The sequence below is a fragment of the Tinamus guttatus genome, unplaced genomic scaffold (genome assembly GCF_059628265.1).
Source record: "Tinamus guttatus ecotype Peru unplaced genomic scaffold, ASM5962826v1 Tinamus_guttatus_pri_ptg000656l, whole genome shotgun sequence".
Lineage (NCBI taxonomy): Eukaryota > Metazoa > Chordata > Aves > Tinamiformes > Tinamidae > Tinamus > Tinamus guttatus.
The window spans coordinates 412,555-434,828 of record NW_028289190.1 but is presented as its reverse complement, the minus strand read 5'-3'; the positions used below and the strand labels follow the sequence as shown (position 1 = coordinate 434,828).

Below are 22,274 nucleotides of genomic sequence, written 5' to 3'. Positions count from 1 at the left end.
TTGCACTGTGCAATAACCCTCCACATCCACACATCTCCCTTGTGTTTTTAGCACTGCCTTATCAATGCCCAGGTCACTGCACTCTACCGAAAGGAAAAGTGAATAATACACAACTGCAAAACATCCTGTAAGGGCTAAAACCCCAAAGGACGAAATGGAGCTTGGTGGAGGCCTCACCAAGTGCGGCTGTTTTCGGGCCCCCCACAACGTGCAACCTCATGTTCAGACGCCTCTTCGTTATAGCTTCATTAGAGCACCAAGATAATAAGCACCCGTCACTTGACGTTTGCCAGGGGGAGCATTAAGGTGAGTTTGCTGCCTATCAGCCGCGAATGCTACATGTGGAATTTCTCCTCCCAACACCTCCAACACAAGCATTCATGCTTTTCCCAGAATAAAAAAAGGACAGTTGGACGTGAAATTCAAGTAGTGTACTGTTAAGATATTAAAAGACGGATATCCGTAAAGATTCCTTTACCTTCAAATACGACAACTATTGAAGCTGTGCAATCTAGCCCCCTCAAATCATGAAATAGCAGAATTAAATGCAATTAAATGTGGATCAGTATTTTCACATATATTTCTGTATTGGTTAAACCTCTGCAGCACTAACATCATCTCCCACTTCAGATTCACATTGGCTCTTATTCCCCAAAGCCACCTAAAATATAAGTCATTGCTCCAAAGCACAGAGTAGGACAACGTCACCGAAACAGCCATGGGCAGTGTAAAATGGAAGAAAATACACCCCCGACTGCATTTTCCAAAGTGGGTAGGTATTTCCAGAAGGATTTTGCTTCTTTTTGGGTGCAAGGAAGAACCAGCAGGAAGAAGGAAGAGCATAAAGAGAGTAAAAACAATTGCTGGTAGAAACCACCAACAGGAAGTTTCTTTGACTTCCCAAGTTTTTGCAAAACAAAACAGTTTTCTGGAGGAGCGAGGTAGTATTCACCAAGGCCGACATCTCTGGGAAGATGCTGCTTTCAAATCCAGACAGATTGCAGAGATTTTCCCATACAATTTGGTGAGCAGTTACTGCCGGTGGGGTGAAAGATGGATGGTCCAGCTCTGTGTACCCAGGTAAAACTCAATATACCTACAGAGCCAAATCAGAGCAATAAACATTTCCAGTTTCTCGTCAAAGCCATAAATACAACAGCACTAAAAAGAAATGGGAGTTTTTAAGTGGGAGTCACTTTGATACCCTTCCCCTAAGGAAATCACCACAGAAATCAGCGGCCTTTGACAAAATGAAGAGCTTTGTCCTGATGAGCAAACCCGCACGCGCTAACCTGGGTCACTCGAGCACTAATCTCCGCTGCGACACTAATCCCCACGCGCCACACACCGAGTCAAGGGGTGTCCCTGCATTTCTGCAGCAGAAATCATATTTAACCTACTTCTCCGAGCACAGTCAGAGGATTAGCGTCCATAGGGCACGCCGGAGATTAAAGGCGCTGTGAGGACCGTGGTTCAAATTCAGCCCAACGTTGAGGCCCAGGACACTTCTTCACAGTGGCTCTAATGCACGGATGAGCGAGCGTTTATGGTTTTCCCGATAGAGGATATTTCTGACTAAAGCAGATCACAAAAAAAAAAAAAAAAAGGCATTTTGTCCTTCCCACCATGGGGCTGGGCTGGTGGGTCTCCAGCTTTTCCGTGCTGGGAGCCTCTGGCACCTTCTTCCTTATGATGGATGTGCAGGAGCTGCGTCCAGCTACATTTGCAAAGGCCAGGAGTGAAGACCAGCATGGACACAGTGATGGGATCCCATCAAGAAGTCTCTACCAGCAGGCAAAATTTGGATACACCAACTGGAAAACACATGGAAATGCACGGCATGGTGCCTACTATGCTTAGTGCTTGGTAGGTGTTTGGAGGGGAGACCCTGCAAGTGATGGCCATTTCGGAGAGGTGCTCGGAGCTGCAGGAGACCCTTCTTGCTCTGCTCCCACCAGCACAGCAGCTCTGTCCCCAACTCTCGAGTCACCGCAGGGACACCGATCACATGGCACTGATGCATTTTGTTTTGCACTTTATTAAATGCAATTTTATTTTTAATTTTGCATTTTATTAAGCCTATAGATACTCATAAAACCAAAGGAAAAGCAAGAAAAAAAACAGTACATGCTGCCTTTTGCACCAGAGTAGAGCTATTCCAGGTGATTTCATGCTTCCTGAGCACAACCTTGTCATTCGCCTTATCGGAAGGGTGTCGCACCCTGCCCTCTCTCTTATCTCCATGCTCATAAAAGGGCCTGCCAAGTTTCACCTTCCAAGTGGCCAAGATGCCACAAGGAGTTGGCTGACATCGTGCAGAAGCCTGCAGAGTCTGTGTGCATCTCCCCTCAGTTAAGTTCTGCTTAAATTCTGTAAGGAATTACAGAAAACCAAGTGAAGGGGGCACCTTCATTACCACAAATGGCTGCTCAGTTAAAATAAAGCATCTGGCCTGAGTCCAGATGACCCCCATACGATACCCAATGCAGCAGCCTTCAGCTTCCTCTCCTCTTCCAGGTCACAGACCTTGCTAACGTTGCAATGACAAAACGCTACATCAACAGCATAATAGATACAGAACTAAGCACAATAAATACATAAAGAAATAAAGAAAAAAGCCCTCCTACCCCATGCACCTGGCACAGATGCTGCTGCAAGGCTGCAGGCACCAGGCAGCAGGGCAGCTTGCGAGTACCCGAGGGACGCAGTGTCTCTCCCAATGGTATCCCATCCAATAACTTCTCTGGGTTTGAGGGATTTAAGGCAGGCTACACAGTAGCAGCAAACTTTGCCTCAATTCAGCAGAAAGGACCAAAACAAGTATCTAAACTGGCCCAGACATGTTCTTTCTACACCCTGACATAAAATGTTGCATAAACCATCATCTTCAATGACAACACCATCCTCAAAGCTCATGCCTTATATATATATCCAATTTGGATCTGAGGGGAGAACAGCCAGATTCACTAGAAAATAAATGAAAACCACTTGAAAAGATGCTCATGTGGCTCAGAGTACTCACTGTTCTGAGGCAGTGACTGCAAAGTCAGATTATAAAAGAGATCATTGCAACCAGCAGAAGGAATCATCAAGAAGGACCAGGCAAGACAACCCATAAATACCTCCACGTCTACACACAGGACATATCTGCTTTTATTTTTCCTTCTTTTTCTCTTTTCCTAGCAATAAGGCCACATGACAGAAGACGCTATATTCTCAGAGATGAAAACCTGCTGTCCATGACTTCTTCATCATCTGCTTGCCCCTGTTTGGTGCTTGGGCCACCAGCTCAAGGCAGACAGCCCTCACCAAGTGTCCACTCACCTGGCCATCTGCTTGTAGGCTTCTTCAGCCACGGCAAAGATGTGAGGGTCCATGTCCCCCATGTTTTGGCCACTGTATGTGTAGATGACATCTTGTTCGTAGATTGGCAGCTGCTCGTAGGGATTGATGGCAACAAGCACAATACCTTAAAGGAGAGAAACTCACAGAGGTTACAAACCAAAGTTAAAGTTACGTCAGCCCATGCTTTAGAGGGCTTCGTTTTGGTTGATTTTTAGTATGCTGCTTGGGAAAAAAAGGGGGATGGGAAGGGAATGGGAAATTCTTATCCCCGCGTCTCCTTGGAAGTGTGGTGCTTTGAGAGCAAGGCAATAAGTTCCAGGACAGCCATGGAGTAGGAATATGACATTGGTAAGGAAAGTGAATACTTAAGGCTCCACTGTGCAAAGCCTGACTTTTTAGAAGGTCTGAGAAGGAGGACCAAGAGATGCCTGAGCCGTAACTTCAGAGAAGTAATTCCTCTGAAGCCAAAGCAAACAAATAACATGGATTTTCCTGTGGCTTAAATGCTGAGCAAAAGCTCCGAACAAAGGGCACACTCTAAGCAAAATGAAACAGATAGATCATGGTGAGGGAACTGTTGCAGATAGTTAGGGAACGGCGGCCGGAAGATATCGTGCTGTACGGAAAGATAGGGCCCCTAATAGCCAATAGTGTTTAGTCTATGGTGTAAGCAGACGGATGTGACGTTGTAAACCTAGCTATATAACACCTTGTTACCCATCAGTAAAGGCCATTTTGCCGTCCACCACATTGGTGTCAACTAGCTGATGGCCCGAGTGGCTTGGGGGTGGTCGCCGTGCCGTCCCTGAACCAGGTCGCTGCAGCCGTTTGAACTGCAACAAGTGGTGCCGAAACCCGGGAAGTCATCGCCTGGACGGGTGAACGGCGGCCGGAGTGAGTGGACCAGCCCGGCAGAGAGGACGCTATCAGAGCAACAAGGAGGATGGAAGCCCTCGTGAAGGTCGTATCGCAATTACATAAGCATTGGGGGATTGATTGTAAGCCAAAGATTTGTAAGCCAAAGATTTGTAAGCCAAAAGATTTTACTCTCGCAGTTGCGAGGCTTTTAAAAATTAAGGTTATAGACCAGCCGGTGGATATTCTGAAGTCCCTGAAGCGTGTCCCTGAAGTGTGGGACAAATGTACTAAGGCGTTGGCTGAGGAGATTATGTCTTCAGGTTGTGGGAAAAACCTTAAGGCTTGGGGAAAAGTTGTACAAGCCTTGCAGAAAGCTAGAAAAGAGCAGGAGACCTGGGTGGCAATAAGGGACTGTTTGTTAGCCACCCCGAAAATGGGAGTCGGGGCAGCCGCACAGACTTTGCACCCCCCAGATGATGGCAATTCTGCTGAGCCTAAAGGTCAGCAAGAGGGTGATACATCCCCTCCATCCCCGAGCCCCGCCCCGCTTACAGAGGAGCAGAAACAGCCGAAATCTGTTTGGAGCGAGCTAGCCGAGGAAGCCAGGAACATTGAAAAGAAGTCAGAGCATGGTGACGTCTGGGCCAGGCCACCACCCTATGCCCCTCAAAATGGCGCCGAGCCGCAGGGGGTAGGGTGGGGCGAGGGTGCCCCCGGCGCGAGTGAGGCGCCGAGAACCAATGGGAGTGACCGGACAGCTGAGGGAGGCCCGAGGGAGGGGCCGGGAGCGAGCCCGAGGGAGGGGCGGAGAGGAGGTCCGAGTGAGGGGCCTGGAGCGAGCCCGAGGGAGGGGCTGAGAGGAGGCCCGAGTGAGGGGCCTGGAGCGAGCCCGAGGGAGGGGCGGAGAGAAGGCCCGAGGGAGGGGCCGGGAGCAAGCCCGAGGGAGGGGCGGAGAGGAGGTCCGAGCGAGGGGCCTGGAGCGAGCCCGAGGGAGGGGCTGAGAGGAGGTCCGAGCGAGGGGCCGGGAGCAAGCCCGAGGGAGGGGCGGAGAGGAGGTCCGAGCGAGGGACCTGGAGCGAGCCCGAGGGAGGGGCGGAGAGGAGGTCCGAGTGAGGGGCCGGGAGCGAGCCCGAGGGAGGGGCGGAGAGAAGGCCCGAGGGAGGGGCCGAGAACCGATCAGAGCGGACATTTCAAAAAACGCCGAAGCCCAACGAAAAAGTACCGGAGCCCGGAAGTGACCAGTCAGTCGAGTTCCGACTCCGGATCAGACACTAGTCAGGACGAGTGGCTCACAACCGATTCAAACTTAAGGAAGGAGAAAAAGAAGGTAAATATCCGAATTAAAGAAAAACCGTCGGGAGCATTCATGATTAAGCATGTTGCAAAGGAAGAGCATCTGACCCCAATTCAGGTGGCTGTTACCTTCAAAATAAAACTAATGAAAATTGTGAGTTTCTGTTCACAGGACCGGATCATCGGACACCCCTGTAACCCGTACACCCCGGTGACAAGCATCCCGCCCGAGCCTGCGAGTTCCACGCTGACCGAATCCAGAAAACAACAAAACAGCCTCCGCAAGAGGGGGCCGCGATGCCTTTGCGTTATCTTAATTTTGCAGCTTGTTGTAGAGGGATGGCTAGAGAGCCGCGTACATGGCTGCCCAGCAGGCCTGCTCAATTCCAGCCTTCAGGTTTCAGTGAAAGAACAAAGGGAGTGCTAACTAGGAGATAAGAAAGTAGACCAAGGTCAGAGGGAATAAAAGAGCTGTTGAACTAAAAGGATGAGCTAAACAAGTAAGGGGGGCTGTAAGGGTCTGAGTTAGATCATTGTCTACCAATTAGGAGCCTGTGTAATTACATCACTAATTGTTAAGAATCATATAAATGTACTGCATGAAAAGCTAATAAACGAAGTCAGTTCCAGCTTCTATGAAGTTGATGTCTGGCATTCCTGACCCGCTCCAAGCTGCAACAAGTGGCGCCCGAACAGGGACAAGATTCCGAACAGGGACCAGATTCCGAACAGGGACTGGCACAGGGACCTGGCACAACGGTGCGGGATTCCGGAGGACGACGTACAGGTGCAGCCGAGTGATCCGACCAAGAAGGGGACCGGAGCGGGTAAGCCGGCCGTGATTGCGCACACGGGAAGACGGCGTGGGGTAACGGTTAGAAGCAGAATTCCCAGTGCACGTGTACATGGAGCGAGAAGCTGCTGAACAACTGCTGCTGGACTTATTAGCAAAAAGGGAAGCAGCAGTGAGCACGAAGAAGCTGTATGAGTTGATTAAGTGGGCAAGGGAGAAAGGACATTTAAAGGAGCCACAATTTGTTTTTAGTATAACAGAGTGGCGTGAGATAGGGAACTCATTATGGGAAGCCACTCTGGAGGGCAACAAAGCTGCCAAAGAACTGGGTCAAACTTGGCGTGAGGTGGCGAATCAGCTCAAGTGTATGCAGGCTGAAAAGAAAATGGTAGCAGCCGCGACGCAGATGCTGCAAGGGGAGGAATCAACTCCTGAGGGATCGGCAGTGCAGAAGGGCCTCCTTGGACGAGGCGCCACTGCAGTCCCAAAGAGCACCGCCAAGGAGTTGATCGATAGCGTTCTCGGAGGTGGGTCGTCGCAACTTCAGCGTCCCTTGGAGTCATCACCTCCACCACCGGAACCTGCGCCAGCCGAATCGACCGCGACTCCTGAATCGCCACAGCAGCCATCGGCGCCATCACTCCCGGCAGGGGCAGCTGGAAATAGACCACAGGAGCAACCACCAGAGCGAAGCCGGGACCGACCCTCTGATAAGCTGTTCCGAGAAGCCTCTAGAGCGCTGGTTCAAGCCCAGGCAGATGGGCGAGCCACAGATGGGGGGTGGTCGGGGGCTTCCGGGGGGCTTTCGGGTCCGCGGGTTTCCTCTTCGCGTTGGTCTGGGGTTATCAGGGATGCAATTCTGGAGGGTCAATGGGAGCCGGCTATGAGGGTAGCGTGCCCGGTAACCTTTGAGCCGGATGGTCAAGGGGGGGCAGCGGGTAAATGGGATCCGTTTGACTGGAAAATTCTGAGTCAATTGAGGGATACGGTCGTGCGTTGGGGGATCAAAGGCGAGCCCTCCAGACAAATGCTATCCTACATTTTTAACAGCGATATGCTTCTTCCTAGTGACTGTCAACAAATCGCAAAATTAATCTTGACACCAGGTCAGTTACTGTTATGGGAAAGACAGTGGGCAGCTCACGCGGCATGGGAATGCGCTGTGCCGCGGGAGCAGGATGATCCGTTGTTTAATTTACGGCCCGAAACGGTCATCGGACAGGGAAACTTCGCGGATGTGGGGGTGCAGATGCAGTATCCTCCTATTCTTTTGAGGCTCGTGACACAGACCGCCTTATCAGCGTTTATGTCCTTACCAGAGGAAAAGAAGGGGCCGTCTTTTGTAAATGTTAAACAGGGTGTAAACGAGCCTTTTGGTGAGTTTGTGGATCGTCTGCTTAAGGCCTTAGCTTGCATGCTGGGCAGTCAAGCAGGCAAACGCAACCAGTATGGTGCTTAGCGAATTGTCAGATGATTTAACCCAGGTACAACACGCTGTATTACAAAACCGTGCCGCTATTGATTTCCTGCTTCTTGCTCACGGACATGGGTGTCAGGACTTTGACGGCATGTGCTGTATGGACTTGAAGGATCATTCAGCGGCGATACATCAACAGCTCCACGAATTGACCAAGCATACGGAGAAAGTAACAAAGGATGCGGGATTTTTCGGTCTAGACGGACTAACAGACTGGTTAGGAATTGGAGGATGGATAAAATCGTTGATGAAATCGCTGTTAATGTTGTTATTATGGGGACTGTTGCTTGTAATTGGCTTAATGATTGCTTGTATTGTTTGCGCGCTTTAATGTCACGTTTGTTAACTGCTTTTTCACGCAATCCGAATCTGACACCACAAGGCTGGCTTGCTTCCCGGGGTCACCTAATCTAAAGAAAAGGGGGGATTTGATTTCTCTTTTAAAGTGGGGGTTGAAGAATTGTAATGCTTTAGACAAGGATAGCAACCGCTAGTAGGGCTAGTATTTCTATTTGCTATGTTCCTCTTTATCATGTGTTTCATCCTATGTATATTGATGCTGACATGAGGTAGGGTTGAAGGCTGGAAACTTGTACGATCCGTAGAATCATAAAACTGTTGTACAAAACAGAACCTAAGACCTTGAGAAAGAAGATGTTTGCCTGCCCAGCCAGGCTCAGAGCCGACCTCCTCCAAAAGCAGCTGAAGGCGGCTGCTCAACCGGGCTTGTAGCCAACTTAACTGCAAACATCCTCTAAATTAGTTTGAAGGTCAAACACCCGAGAGGGAGGAGATGAGAAAGGCAAGACCCTCAGACTGACGGTTGCGACCACTTACTGGTATGCGCACCTGCACGACCAGGAGGGAAGGTTATGTGACTGAAGGTGGAGTTTGTCCACCCGCCCCGGTCTGCCTGCTGGCACGTACTGGCCCTACGTGACAGGATGCACCGGGCTTAAACAGATAAAGCAGAGCGTAAAGGGGGGGGGCGGTGAGACTCCTAACACTGAGACCCACGTTGTCTCTGCGGGGACGCCTGCCGAGTTGGGAGTCTGTCAGCAACCCTCTAATCTGCTAACTCAAGAGAATACTCAGTCTCAGTATCCTGCCGACGAGTGTTACCTCAAGAGTAATTATCTATGCTTGGTTTCTGAAATCGGATGGGTGACAGAGAAAATGGGAGAGGCCTTAGCTGGAAGCAACCTCACATACATCAGATGTAGCAGGCAAACAGCTGGTACCCTAGCGGTGGGAAGTGTGAGCCTGCAGAACATCATGAGAGGAAGAAGTGTCCTGTACTACTAAGCAGGCCTTGCTGGTACAAAAGAAAAAGGGGGAATTGTAGAGGGATGGCTAGAGAGCCGCGTACATGGCTGCCCAGCAGGCCTGCTCAATTCCAGCCTTCAGGTTTCAGTGAAAGAACAAAGGGAGTGCTAACTAGGAGATAAGAAAGTAGACCAAGGTCAGAGGGAATAAAAGAGCTGTTGAACTAAAAGGATGAGCTAAACAAGTAAGGGGGGCTGTAAGGGTCTGAGTTAGATCATTGTCTACCAATTAGGAGCCTGTGTAATTACATCACTAATTGTTAAGAATCATATAAATGTACTGCATGAAAAGCTAATAAACGAAGTCAGTTCCAGCTTCTATGAAGTTGATGTCTGGCATTCCTGACCCGCTCCAAGCTGCAACAGCTTGTCACTATAGGACAGGTAGAGTCACACCAGCCTTTTAAATGGGGTACTTGAACAGATCGAACAATCTCGAGCAATTAGTACAAAAATAACTACAGGGCCACCAGTTTTCAGTGCCATGCCTTGCCAACTAGCACCCATTGAACCCTGTTCCAAACGCAGCTGGTACAAAAATTTGTTCACCGGTTCGCCGTGGTTAACCACCCTGATATCCACCTTGATAGGGCCGATCAAAATGATCATGATGACGCTAATCTTTGGACCCTGTATATTGAATAAGCTCATGCCGTTTGTCAAGAATCGGCTAGAGAAGGTTAACATCATGTTAGTAGAACACCAACAACTGCTTTAAGAATATTTCCACTCAGTATTACCCCCAAGTTATCCCAAGGTACACCCTATTCCTACACCCTGGTATTACCTGTCATCCCCTACCTTCTACGCGCCTTCTTCTTTGTGCCTTATGTTTTATGTCAAGTTTATGATATGTAATTTTAAGATTGGTATAACTATAAGAATAGAATAAGATAGTAATAAGAATAAGATAGTTGTATTTTAGCTAGTTTTGTTATGCATAGGGAGGGGGGAAGTTGTTGCAGATAGTTAGGGAACGGCAGCCGGAAGATATCGTGCTGTACGGAAAGATAGGGCCCCTAATAGCCAATAGTGTTTAGTCTATGGTGTAAGCAGACGGATGTGACGTTGTAAACCTAGCTATATAACACCTTGTTACCCATCAGTAAAGGCCATTTTGCCGTCCACCACATTGGTGTCAACTAGCTGATGGCCCGAGTGGCTTGGGGGTGGTCGCCGTGCCGTCCCTGAACCAGGTCGCTGCAGCCGTTTGAACTGCAACAGGGAACAGCAGGGACTGAGCCTTAAAGGCTCCCTTTGCTCCTGCTGTTGGAAACCCATGCCTGGAGCAGGAGAGCTGTCAATTTAGGGGCACCTCCATCTCTGGAGAAATCCGAGGCAACTGCCTGCTCTGGAGAGCAGTTCTTGCATATGGCAATACTGGAACATTCCCAAGTTCCAGCTCTGAAGTATCTCCAGGTTTTATGGGTTTAAAATAAAACAAAATAAATCGAACACTGTTGTTATTTGGAGGAGCTACAGATACTTCATGGCTTGCGGTGAGAGAAGAGGCAGGACTGGTAACTGCGGTCTTGAATGCCATTGGCCAGACAGTCTCCCCAGGAAGACAAACCAAGTTCACATTGGCCTTGCCTTTGCTTTGAGTTCCCAAAGTCATCAAGAACAGGCATAAAACAACAATGCACCCATTTTGTTTGCACTCTTCCCCACACAAGCTGACTTCTACCATGGGCCATCAATTTTCTCAGGATATCACTATAATTCTGGATGGAAACTACTCCAGAAAGGAGTTTTTCTCTTGCAGAGAAAACACATGCTTGGCGACAACACTAACAGCACATCTTTGTTGTCTGCTCTTCTGTAGCGTATAGTTTTTGCCCCTCGTGACTGGCTAAATTGCACAATTTTCTGGGACATCAGATCCCATAGATCTGATCACCTCCACAAACTCACTAGAGCAGGGGACTAAAGTGAAATGCACCATAAGCCTCTCTCAGTTGGATACATCTTCCTGGGCACGGCTGTTCTCCAGCAGCTTCCCAGGTCCTCGTGTTTCCCTGCAGATGGTTCATCACATTCACAGCCGGCCTCAAACTCATCTGACAAGGCATTTAGGTGTTTCTACCAACACTGATGTCCCTAAGTTTTTGCAGCAGAGCAGGCAATGGAAGTCCAACCTTCGTACTGGTCACATTTGGGGTCTCCTGTCTCTGGACATGCTCCACAAGCTCAGGAAGGTCTCACCACACTTGCCCTCAAGTCACTTCTGATTTTGCAGCCATTACCAAAGACATGAACCTAGAAAGGTCCCCTGGGGATTGATGGCCATACCATGACACTCACCACAGTACGTGTAGATGTGGTTGGACTCGAGGAACCTCACTTTGAGGTTGTGGAAGACGGCAGGCTCATGCAAGTAGCTCAGGACCGTCAAGTCATTCTCTCCCACGAGGATATCAGGATTGCGCAGGAAAGGCAGCTCGTTTCCATGGAGGTCAATGGGATACTCGCAGATCTGGAGACACACACAAGGGATGTCAAAATGGGAAACCCACCAGCATCTCTAATGGCCAATAGCTGATCTGAGGACAACTCTAGCTTTCTGTGTGGTATCAGATATGACACTTGCCCTATTTGGCCATAGTCCCTCTGGCTCCTTGTCGAATGAAAGCTCCTTAATGCTAAAAACTATGAGGAGCAAGCCCCAAGGGAAGCCAACAAGATCTAGTTCAGATAACTAGAATTTCTTCAGGGCTTATTCCCTCTGGATTTCTCAGCATTCATTAAAACCAGATCCAAGAAAAGCTGCTTAATTTTTAATTCCAGCCACGTTAAGTACTAAAAACCTCATCCCCCTTCAAGCAGGGCCAGGATATAGGGAAGCACGGAGTCCCTGCTGCTCCCACTGCTCAAGAGCAGGTGTTAAAGCAGACGCTTACCCATATGCTTGCTATTTTGGGCTCCAAAAGGACAGCAGCAGGGCCACCGAAAAGTGCATTTTTTCCTAAAAAGTGAAAAAACCCTAACTTGTTGAAGTCACCCCTGCCTCCTTCAGAGCACTGGGATCCGAGAGTGCTTTTGGATCCAAGAGCATTAAGACAATGAGTCTGCATTTGCATCCAGATTGCACTGTGACACATCTGACCCCAAGGCTGTCCAACACTACGGACCCCAAGGCACAGAGCAGAAGGGGAGAAAACCCACAAGATGAGTGAGCCAAAACCCACTCTTTGCCAAAAAGATCAAGCAAGAAGCCCAAGAGGCAGATAAGAAGGTGCTGACGTGGGAAACTGAGAAACCGTGAGAAACTGTGGGAAGCTGTGGGAACGGTGAAAGTTAGGAGTGAGAAACTGTGAAAGTTAGGAATAACAGATTAGCAGATAGAGAAACCTAAAACACAGGCTGGACACACCGATCTCTGGTTGGTTACCTGTTGTCCGTTAGCAGGATTGGACCCAGATAGCAATAGAGTCAAGGAATTGGCTGGAGGCAGGGGGAGGGAGCGCGTGGACAGTGTATGCTCACATACTTGGAGAATATATAAGTTTGGTCTGATGCTCAATAAAATGGCTTCTGGTCCTAAACCTTAAGCCCCTGCTCCTTTCGATGACTCCCACAAATGGCGCCCGAACAGGGACCGAGATAGGCGAATGGGGAAGATCATGCGGTGGAGAAAACTCGACAGGACGGACGAAGGACAACATCTACGCGGCTGCAACTGATAAACGGTAATGAAGCTCTGAACCACGGGGGAGTGCGAGCCTCGGAAGCTCCGGCACTCGGGAATTGCGGGCCTTGGAAGCTCCGACAGGGGGGAGTGCGAGCCTTGGAAGCTCCGGCACTTGGAAGTGCGAGCCTCAGAAGCTCCAGCACTGGGAATTGCAGGCCTTGGAAGCTCTGGTGCAGGGGGAGTGTGAGCCTCGGAAGCTCCGGCACTCGGGAGTGTGAGCCTCGAAAGCTCCAGCACTCAGGAGTGCGAGCCTTGGAAGCTCCAGCACTGGGAATTGCGGGCCTTGGAAGCTCTGGCACTGGGACATGGGAGCCTAGCTGTTGAGGACGATGGGGGATCCATGACAAAGGAGCAGGAAAAGTTGCTGCAGGCTGTGAAGCATGTTTTAGATAAGTCCGGGAGAGGTCAGGATATCCAAATCGGGGATTTGATCTGTCTCTTAAAATGGAGATTAGACAATTGTGACGCGTTAAGTGAGACAACAATATGCAATCCTGGGGCTTGGGATGAGTTCGGTGCAGTTTTGTGGGACTGGACTACCTGAGGGGATTTCACGGCATCATCACTGTTGCGCTCGTGGCGTATTGTATGTGAAGCATTGCGAGAATATGCGGTTACATCAGAAACAGGGATAGAAGGGAGCACAGGCCCCACCTCCCTCACCCCCTCCAAGTGATTCAAGACCTCCGCCTTTGCTATCTTTGCCACCCTTGCAGAGGACTGCTATCCACCAATGTATACTTATCTGCCCCCCACCAGCCTTGGGTCTTCACACACAGCCTCCCCTCTCCCCGGACGGGGGATTGCAGGAGGTTGTGGTGCCACCACTCGTGGAGCCGGGTGGGGATCATAAAAGGGAAAGAATCGAGAATCTGTGGGCAACGGTTAGGCGTGAGGCGTTGCAGGATGATAATTTCGATATAGGAGAGGCAGCAGGGCAGGAAATGGAAGATAATTCGGGCGATTCGTTGCAGATGCTTGCCCGTGCTTATGCGTCTCTTGTCGCGACTCGGTCAGCAATGGGTTCCGGGGCTTGCTATGCGTGCGGACAGATGGGTCACTTTAAGCGAGGCTGTCCGCGGCGCCGTAAACCGCCTGCGCATCGGGACCCTGCCCCCCGCTGTGGAAAGGGAAGGCATTACGCACATCAATGCCGCTCTTTAACTCATCGAGATGGGCGAATTTTGCCTAACGGAGGGGGGAAACGGGAAGCGCAGCGCGGGGGGGGGGGGGGCGGTGCTCACGTGAGGACACTGCATTTTATCTAGGGGCCACTGAGCACAGCTGACTCCCGCCCTCACGTGGCTCACGGACAAGCCAGTGTGGGTGGATCAGTGGCCCCTCCCTGCGGAGAAGCTGCACCACCTTCGCGAACTTGTCGCAGACCAACTACGTCACAGGCACCTTCGGCCATTCACCAGCCCGTGGAACACGCCTGTGCTTGTCATTAAAAAGAAAAGCGGGAAATGGCAATTACTACAAGATCTACGTAAAATTAATGAAGACCTCTAATAACCTGTGGGCGAGGGTATGCTTGTATTCATGTTGCAGGACAAAACCGTTGGGTACCAGCGCGATGGATAAAGCCGGCATTATCAACACCGACAGCTGCGGAGAGAGGAGAAGATCCGGAGGAAGAGTTCCAACAATCATCGGAGGACTAATCCTCTATGGACTTGCTGCAACCAAAGCGATCACTGCAATGCCAGCACCACCACTTCAACCTCGAGAGAATGTTTGGATAACCTTGGCGCACCTGGGGAACTGGACTCAAACGAATATTTGTAACGGGATGTATAGTGCTAACTGTAATCATAATCCCTTGTATGTATTTGCCATGTCTCATACAATTGATACGTGCCTTAGTGGAAAGAACGATAATGACTGTTCTAAAGAAGAATGCAAATTTAGTCACCACCGTTGAAGAAAAGAAGAAGAACTTGCTGAACTGTTGGGAGGTTTTACAGCATTGCCAAAGCCAACTCCTTGGCTATTGCGTTTTGGGTCCTTAACTATGCCTGGTGCTAGAAAACAAAAAAAGGGGAGATGTGGGAAACTGAGAAACCGTGAGAAACTGTGGGAAGCTGTGGGAACGGTGAAAGTTAGGAGTGAGAAACTGTGAAAGTTAGGAATAACAGATTAGCAGATAGAGAAACCTAAAACACAGGCTGGACGCACCGATCTCTGGTTGGTTACCTGCTGGCCGTTAGCAGGATTGGACCCAGATAGCAATAGAGTCAAGGAATTGGCTGGAGGCAGGGGGAGGGAGTGTGTGGACAGCGCGTGGACAATGTATGCTCACATACTCGGAGAAATTTGGTCTGATGCTCAATAAAATGGCTTCTGGTCCTAAACCTTAAGCACCTGCTCCTTTCGATGACTCCCGCACTGACATCCCGGTGTGGCAGCAGTACGATGCGTTTAGGCAGCTCCAGCACATTTTCTACCATAACCTCATATTGCCAGTGCAAATTTGCAAGAGTTTACACTCCATCTCGCATCTTAATTGCCAACAAAGATGGGGATCTCCAGCAAGATTTAAATCCAGCTCTCTGTTCAGGAGGAATGTGCCAAATAGAGAGCATAGCCGGAAACCACAAAATCCATGAAAAATCACTTAAAGCCCACAGACAAAAGCGAAGCATTAAGCTGGGTAATGCACGCCAGCTGTCAGGAACAGAAGGCTTCCTGCAGCTTTCAAGCTCGCACGTATGCTCAGCATTTTCAGCCAACGCACGCGTCCGCTGCTCCTCTTCGCTACAGCTCTCCAGCCCAATGTGCAACTGCACCAGTCGGCCCTTCACGGGTGGAAATGCATTAAACGGGTCTTGCAAGGAGCATTAGAGCAAAAACCTCAGCATCTAATCACACAACCTCTTGTTTGATGGAAACAGACTTAATCCAACATACAGAAATACCTCTGATTCAACTGAGTAGGGGTTAAAGGCAAAGTGTGCTGGAGAATGGCCTCATCAACAGAAGAAAAAAATCTGGTATCTCAGGCTATTGCAACTTAGCCAGAGGATTAAAAAAAAACAGATGATAGAGGTCGAGGGCTTTTCTTGCAACCTACTTTAACATAAGCGTGTCAGGAAGGAAATGGGCAGAGGGAAATCTGGTAGTGGTGAAGTGATAAGACTAATTTAAAAAAAAATGTATTCTAGAAAATGAGAGAGGACTCAGGCTTATTCACATTCGTTTGAAGCTTTAAATAAGTGGAAGAGAATAACAACGTTCAAAAGCTTACAGTTTCATCTTCGAGCTTCAGACACAGGCTTTTATCTCCCTCCTTGTAATCCTTGATTATTTCTGCTGATTTCCAAACTTCATCAGGGAATCCAAACCCGAGTGTACTGGAGGAGGGAAAAAGAATGAGCTTAAAAAGCATGCAAATCTCAGAAAAATCAAGTGAGAAATAAATGAATTCATCACAGATGGAATACAGGCAAGAGGCATCAAGGACAATGTGGACACCTAAACAAGTGTGCAAGGTTTTGTACCAAAAAACATCAAGTCTTGAGGTTTCCATACATTAAAAACAGGGTGTTATGAGGCTACTTTGCAAAATTAAGGATGCTCTGTTGCTAGGCAGCTCCTGCAATGATTTTGGTAGATAGCACATGCTGTTTTTAACATCCTCACACCTTCTTCAGGAGGCATCAGAGCACTAGGCAAGACCCGGGTTGGTTCAGCAGCACAGACCAAGGAATGTTCCACACAGAACCTGCTGTGACCATTTCCAGGCACAGCAGACCACAGAATCCCAGAATGCTTAAGATTGGAAGGGACCTCTAGAGATAATCTAGTCCAACCCCCCTGCTCCAGCAGGGACACCTAGAGCACAGGGCACAGGGTGGCATCCAGGCAGGTTTGGAAGATCTCCAGAGAAGGAGACTCCACAGCCTCTCTGGGCAGCCTGTTCCAGGGCTCTGTCACCCTCACAGGAAAGAAGTTCTTCCTCACATGGAGGTGGAACTGCCTGTGTTTCAACTTGCACCCGTTACCCCTTGTCCTGTCACTGGCCACCACCAAAAAGAGTTTGGCCCCATCCTCCCTACAATCACCCCTCAGGTACTTGAACATGTTGATCAAGTCTCCTCTCAGCCTTCTCCAGACTAAACAGGCCCAGCTTGCTTAGTCTTTCCTCATACGATAGATGCTTCAGTCCCTTAATCATCTTCATGGCTCTACGCTGGACCCCCTCTAGAAGCTCAAGGCCCTTCTTGTACTGGGGAGCCCAGAACTGCGCCCAATACTCCAGGTGCAGCCTCACCAGAGCTGAGCAGAGGGGCAGGATCCCCTCCCTCAACCTGTTGGCAACGCTCCTCCTGATGCAGGCAGGATCCCATTGGCCTTCTTGGCCACGAGGGCACATTGCTGCCTCATGGTTAACTTGTCAACCAGGACTCCCAAATCCCTCTCTGCGGAGCTGCTTTCCAGCAGGTCAACCCCTAGTCTGTCCTGGTGCCTGGGATTATTCCTCCCCAGGTGCAGGACCCTGCACTTGTCCTTGTTGAACCTCATGAGGTTCCTCTCTCCTAACTCTCCATCCTGTCCAGGTCTCTCTGAATGGCAGCACAGCCCTCGGGAGTGGTGGCCACTCCTCCCGGTTTGGTGTCATCTGCAGACTTGCTGAGGGTGTCCTCTGTGCCCTCGTCCAAGTCATTGATGAAGAAGTTGAAGAGCACCGGGCCCAGTACTGACCCCTGGGGGACACCACTGGCCTCCAGCCAGACTCGGCCCCATTTATCACCACCCTCTGGGCTCTGCCATCCAGCCAGTCCTCAATTCACTTCACAGTCCACACTTCCTGAGCTTCTCTATGAGGATGTTATGGGAGACTGTGTGAAAGCCTTGCTGAAGTTGAGGTAGGCAACATCCACGGCTCTCCCATCGTCCATCTAGCCGGTCACCTCATCGTAGAAGGCTATCACGGTCATCAGACACGACTTTCCCTTGGTGAAGCCATGTTGACTACTCCTGATCACCTTCTTTTCCTTGACATACCTAGAGATGGTCTCTAGGATGAGCTGCTCCATCACCTTTCCAGGGATGGAGGTGAGGCTGACTGGCCTGTAGTTTTCCGGCTCCTCCCTCTTGCCTTTTTTGAAGACTGGAGTGACGTTGGTTTCCTCCAGTCCTCCGGCCCCTCCCCTGCTCTCCATGACCTCTCAAAGAGGATGGAGAGCAGTTCAGCAATGACCCCCACCAGTTCCCTCAGCGCTCTTGGGTGCATCCCATCCGGGCCCATAGATTTATGGGTGTCCAGTTTGCCTAAATAATCCCTAGCCCAATCCTCCTCGACCAGCAGAAAGTCCTCCTCTCTCCTGGTTCCCTCTCTTGTCTCCGGGCTCAGTTCATGCAGTAAAGACTCAAGCAAAGAAGGTGTGGGGAGCAGGTGCTTAAGGTTTAGGACCAGAAGTCATTTTATTGAGCATCAGACCAAACTTATATCTTCTCCGAGTATGTGAGCATACACTGTCCACGCGCTCCCTCCCCCTGCCTCCAGCCAATTCCTTGACTCTATTGCTATCTGAGTTCAATCCTGCTAACGGACAACAGGTAACCAACCAGAGACCAGTGTGTCCAGCCTGTGTTTTAGGTTTCTCTATCTGCTAATCTGTTATTCCTAACTTTCACAGTTTCTCACTCCTAACTTTCACCGTTCCCACAGCTTCCCACAGTTTCCCACGGTTTCTCAGTTTCCCACAAGAAGGCATGTAGTAACTCTGCCTTCTCTGCATCCTCTTGCCACCAAGGCACCCTCCCCATTCAGCAGCGGACTAACATTTTCCCTAGCCTTCCTCTTGCTGCTGATGTATTTATAGAAGCCCTTCCTGTTGCCCCTGACATCTCTCGCTAACTCTAATTCAAATGGGCCTTGGCCTTCCTCGTTGCATCCCTGCATTCTCTCACAATGTTCCTATATTCTTCCCATGTGGTCTAGCCCTTCTTCCACATTACGTACGTGCTCTTTTTCTCATTAAGTTTACCCAACAGCTCCTTGCCCATCCACGCAGGTCTCCTGCCCACCTTGCTTGACTTCTTTCTTATAGGAATGCACCGATCCTGAGCTTGGAGAAAGTGGTGCTTGAATAGTAGCCAACTCTCCTGGACCCCCTTTCCTTCTAGGACCCTTGCCCAGGGGATTCCTCCAAGGAGCTCCCTGAAGAGGTCAAAGTTAGCTCTCTTGAGGTCCAGGGTTGCAATCCGACTTCCTGTCCAGTTTGCTCCTCGCAGGATTGTGAATTCCATCATTTTGTGGTCACTGCAGCCAAGACTGCCCCCAGTCTTCACATTTCCCACTAGACCAACTCTGTTTGTTTGTTAGTATCAGGTCTAGCAGTGCCCCTCCCCTTGTTGGCTCCTCAACCACCTGCATCAAGAAGTTATCTATCTGCAATGTTCTGCAGGAACCTCCTGGATTGTCTGTTCCTAGCTGTGTGATTATCCCAGCAGACATCAGGGTGGTTGAAGTCCCCCACAAGGACCAGGGCCTGGGATCGTGAGGCTTCTTGCAGCTGCCTGTAGAAGGCCTCATCCACTTCCTCTCCCTGATCAGGAGGCCTGCAGTAAACTCCTACGACCGTGTCGCCCTTGTTGGCCTGCCCTTTAATCCTCACCCACAGGCTCTCGTCCCGTGCTTCGTCCTCCCCTAGGCAGAGCTCCATACATTCCAGTTGCTCTCTCACGTAAAGAGCAACTCCGCCACCTCGCCTTCCTGGCCTGTCCTTCCTGAAAAGCCTAAAGCCATCCATGGCCACGTTCCAGTCATGAGAGTTGTCCCACCATGTCTCAGCAATTGCAATGAGATCATGGCCCTGCAAATGCACACATATCTCCAATTCCCTTTTTGTTTATTCCCCATGCTGTGTGTGTTTACGTAGAGGCATTTGAGTTGGGCACCCAATGTGCCTCTCTTTCTAGCTGGGGCAGCTGGAACTTGGCCATGTGGTCCTTCAGGAGTTCTCCTTATTTTCCCATCTAGCCTCTTCAGGCTTAGGGCGCCCTACACAGGCTATGCAGTTAGGCTGCTGCGAGTGGCATGGCAGGCCATCGCCTACCCTGTAACCTGCTTCCCTGATGATACCCCCCTCCTCCCTCAAATCTAGTTTAAGGCCCTCTCAATGAGCCCTGCTAGCTCATGTCCCAGGGCTCTCTTCCCTCTTTGAGAAAGATGGATTCCATCGGATTCCATCATGCCTGCCGCTGTGTAAGGCTTCCTGTTACCAAAGAAACCAAAGTTGTGGCAATGACACCAGCCACCGAGCCACGTGTTAATGGACCATGTCCTCCTATTTCTTTCTATATTGCTGCCAGCACTGGGAAGAAAACCACCAACCCAACTGCATCTCCATCTGGACAGGGCTCTAGTCATGCCCACCTCGCAATCTCCACCTGTTTGGAAGAGGGAGATGGCAGAAAAGGTCCAAGCCCTGGCTCTTCCCAGGCCCCAGAAGAAAGCTGGAGCTGGGATGTGGCAAAGGAGCTGGGCACAGTGAGCGCAGTCATTCCCTGCACAGGGACAGCCTCTCAAGCAGCTCCGAGGCTGGAGCCACGTGCACCTTCTGCACGGTGGTGAAGCCCATGATCAAGGAAAGCCCAAAGAGCCTGGGCACAAAGCTTGGAAGCATGGGCTTGATACTAAAACTGAGGCAAACGGATGATAAGGAGCATCTCTCCACTCAGCCCCACCAATCTACCAGCCCCAGAGCTATCAGTGGGGATCAGGCAAGAGGAGACACCAAAGCCACCAGCTTGTGCTTGAGACAAACCTGTGGACAGGCTTCGAAACACCAGAAAAACACCTTGAAAACTCACATGCAACATCTAATGTTTCCAGCAAGCTTCTCCCAAGCCACAGCTGTCCCAGTGTTCCTGGAGGGATGGGAGGTCCCTCCAAAACCCAGCCTGAGGGACCACATCCCAACAAGAGCATAAATCCTTGCCAAAGCTTGCCCGGTGCAGAGACCTTAGATACTTGCTCTCCAGAGAAACGAGCAGAGCCCAAGGATCCCAAAAGCACCAGGTCAGCAGTGGTACTTTTGGGACTTTTCCACCTGAGTCTCCAAACTCACCCCACCAATGGAAATAAGATGCACGTAAAGTTATTCTTGCAAGGAAAAGGGGAAAATCGCAGCAAATACAAACAGCGGCGCTGCCACCACACCGAAGATAGCTTTGGTCCTTGTCTTGAAAGCCAAGCCCTCACCATGCTATTTTAGGGTGCTTTTAACAGCAACTCAAGAGTTAAGAAAAGAGTCTTCGAAGCAGCCTGCTCTGCAGCTCAACAGCACTAGATTTTTTTTTTTTTTTGGAAATGTACAATGTGCAATTATTTTTAGAGCTGCTCAATAGCTAAGACAGCGGGAATCTTTAGATGCTAATGGGGCTATGCAAGATGTATTGCCAGAACAGCAATTTTGTGAGGAAAAAATATATATAATAAAAATAAAAATAAATAAAAATAAAAATAGTCACTTCCCGCCTCATCTCTGGAGGGCTGGCTGGGCACCCCATTGCCACAACCCTGTGCGCTAGGGAAACCAGAAGGCCTTTGATAGCTGGAACGTGAAGACTGACCCCTAATAAGACCCCTAGTAAAGCAAATAAGTTGTACCCCACCAAAATATTAATATTGAGGAGCTCATCCTCATCCCATTTTTTCTGGGCTCCAGCGCTGCGGAAGCAGCCTCAGTGCATCCTGGTGACAGCACCTCTCCTTCCTATCCATCCTTACCCACCAAGTTTCCTGCGGGACCGGGACTGTGGTCAAAGCAAGGTCAAAGGCAGTGTGGGATCAGCTGGAATAGCTCGGGATCAGGACAGACCCGGCACAAGGAGGCTTCTGAGATGAAAAATAGCTCAGGTCCCACCAATCCTCCCATCTCAAGCTGCCACCAGCATCAGTACTGTCACATGACAGGTCCCCTCAGCCCTTCCAACCACAAAACTATAGAATTTTAATTTAAAAGAAATCCAAGATTTAAAGAGTAGATCAAGGAGCTACTGATACTTTAAAAATCCCACTCAAGGGTTTTACAGGACATGACCAGAATTGGGAGTTCGGAGCCCCCTGAAAACCTCAATGCCCAATTCCCATGTTAGTCTGTAATCTCAATAATCACCCACACACTCAACCTGGTGGGTTGAAAAGCAAGCTTTTAGTAGCCGGTCGGTGGCAGACCTCTTATAGTTTGCCTGAGATCCGCGCCGTCTTGGGAAAAGTTCGTGTTTTTATAGACAGCTGCGACTCCTTCATACGTTATTTGCAGTTACCAGTTCTTCACGGCTGATATCTCATGGTTGCAGCAAGAGCAGGGTGATTCAGCATAAGTAGCAAGCTATGTTCACAGAAGCAAATAGCGAAATTAGGTCCCTAGTCACCTCAACCTTATTAACTTCTTATATGGCCCCTCTTTGCACAGGGTCCTACACCCATACCCAGAGGTAAGTGCAGATGAATTGAATTTAACTAAACGCACATATATC

The 22,274-nt window shown here is 49.7% G+C and overlaps 1 protein-coding gene across 1 annotated transcript in view; it reads right to left on the bottom strand.

Annotated features, from left to right (window-relative positions):
• LOC104570729 (unconventional myosin-Vb) overlaps positions 1-22,274 on the bottom strand; it is a 122,349-nt gene that overhangs the window by 84,472 nt on the left and 15,603 nt on the right. Inside the window, 4 exon segments of the mRNA XM_088536308.1 lie at positions 3,325-3,469; positions 11,396-11,567; positions 16,030-16,117; positions 16,119-16,158. Coding sequence (XP_088392434.1) covers positions 3,325-3,469; positions 11,396-11,567; positions 16,030-16,117; positions 16,119-16,158 — 445 coding nt within the window.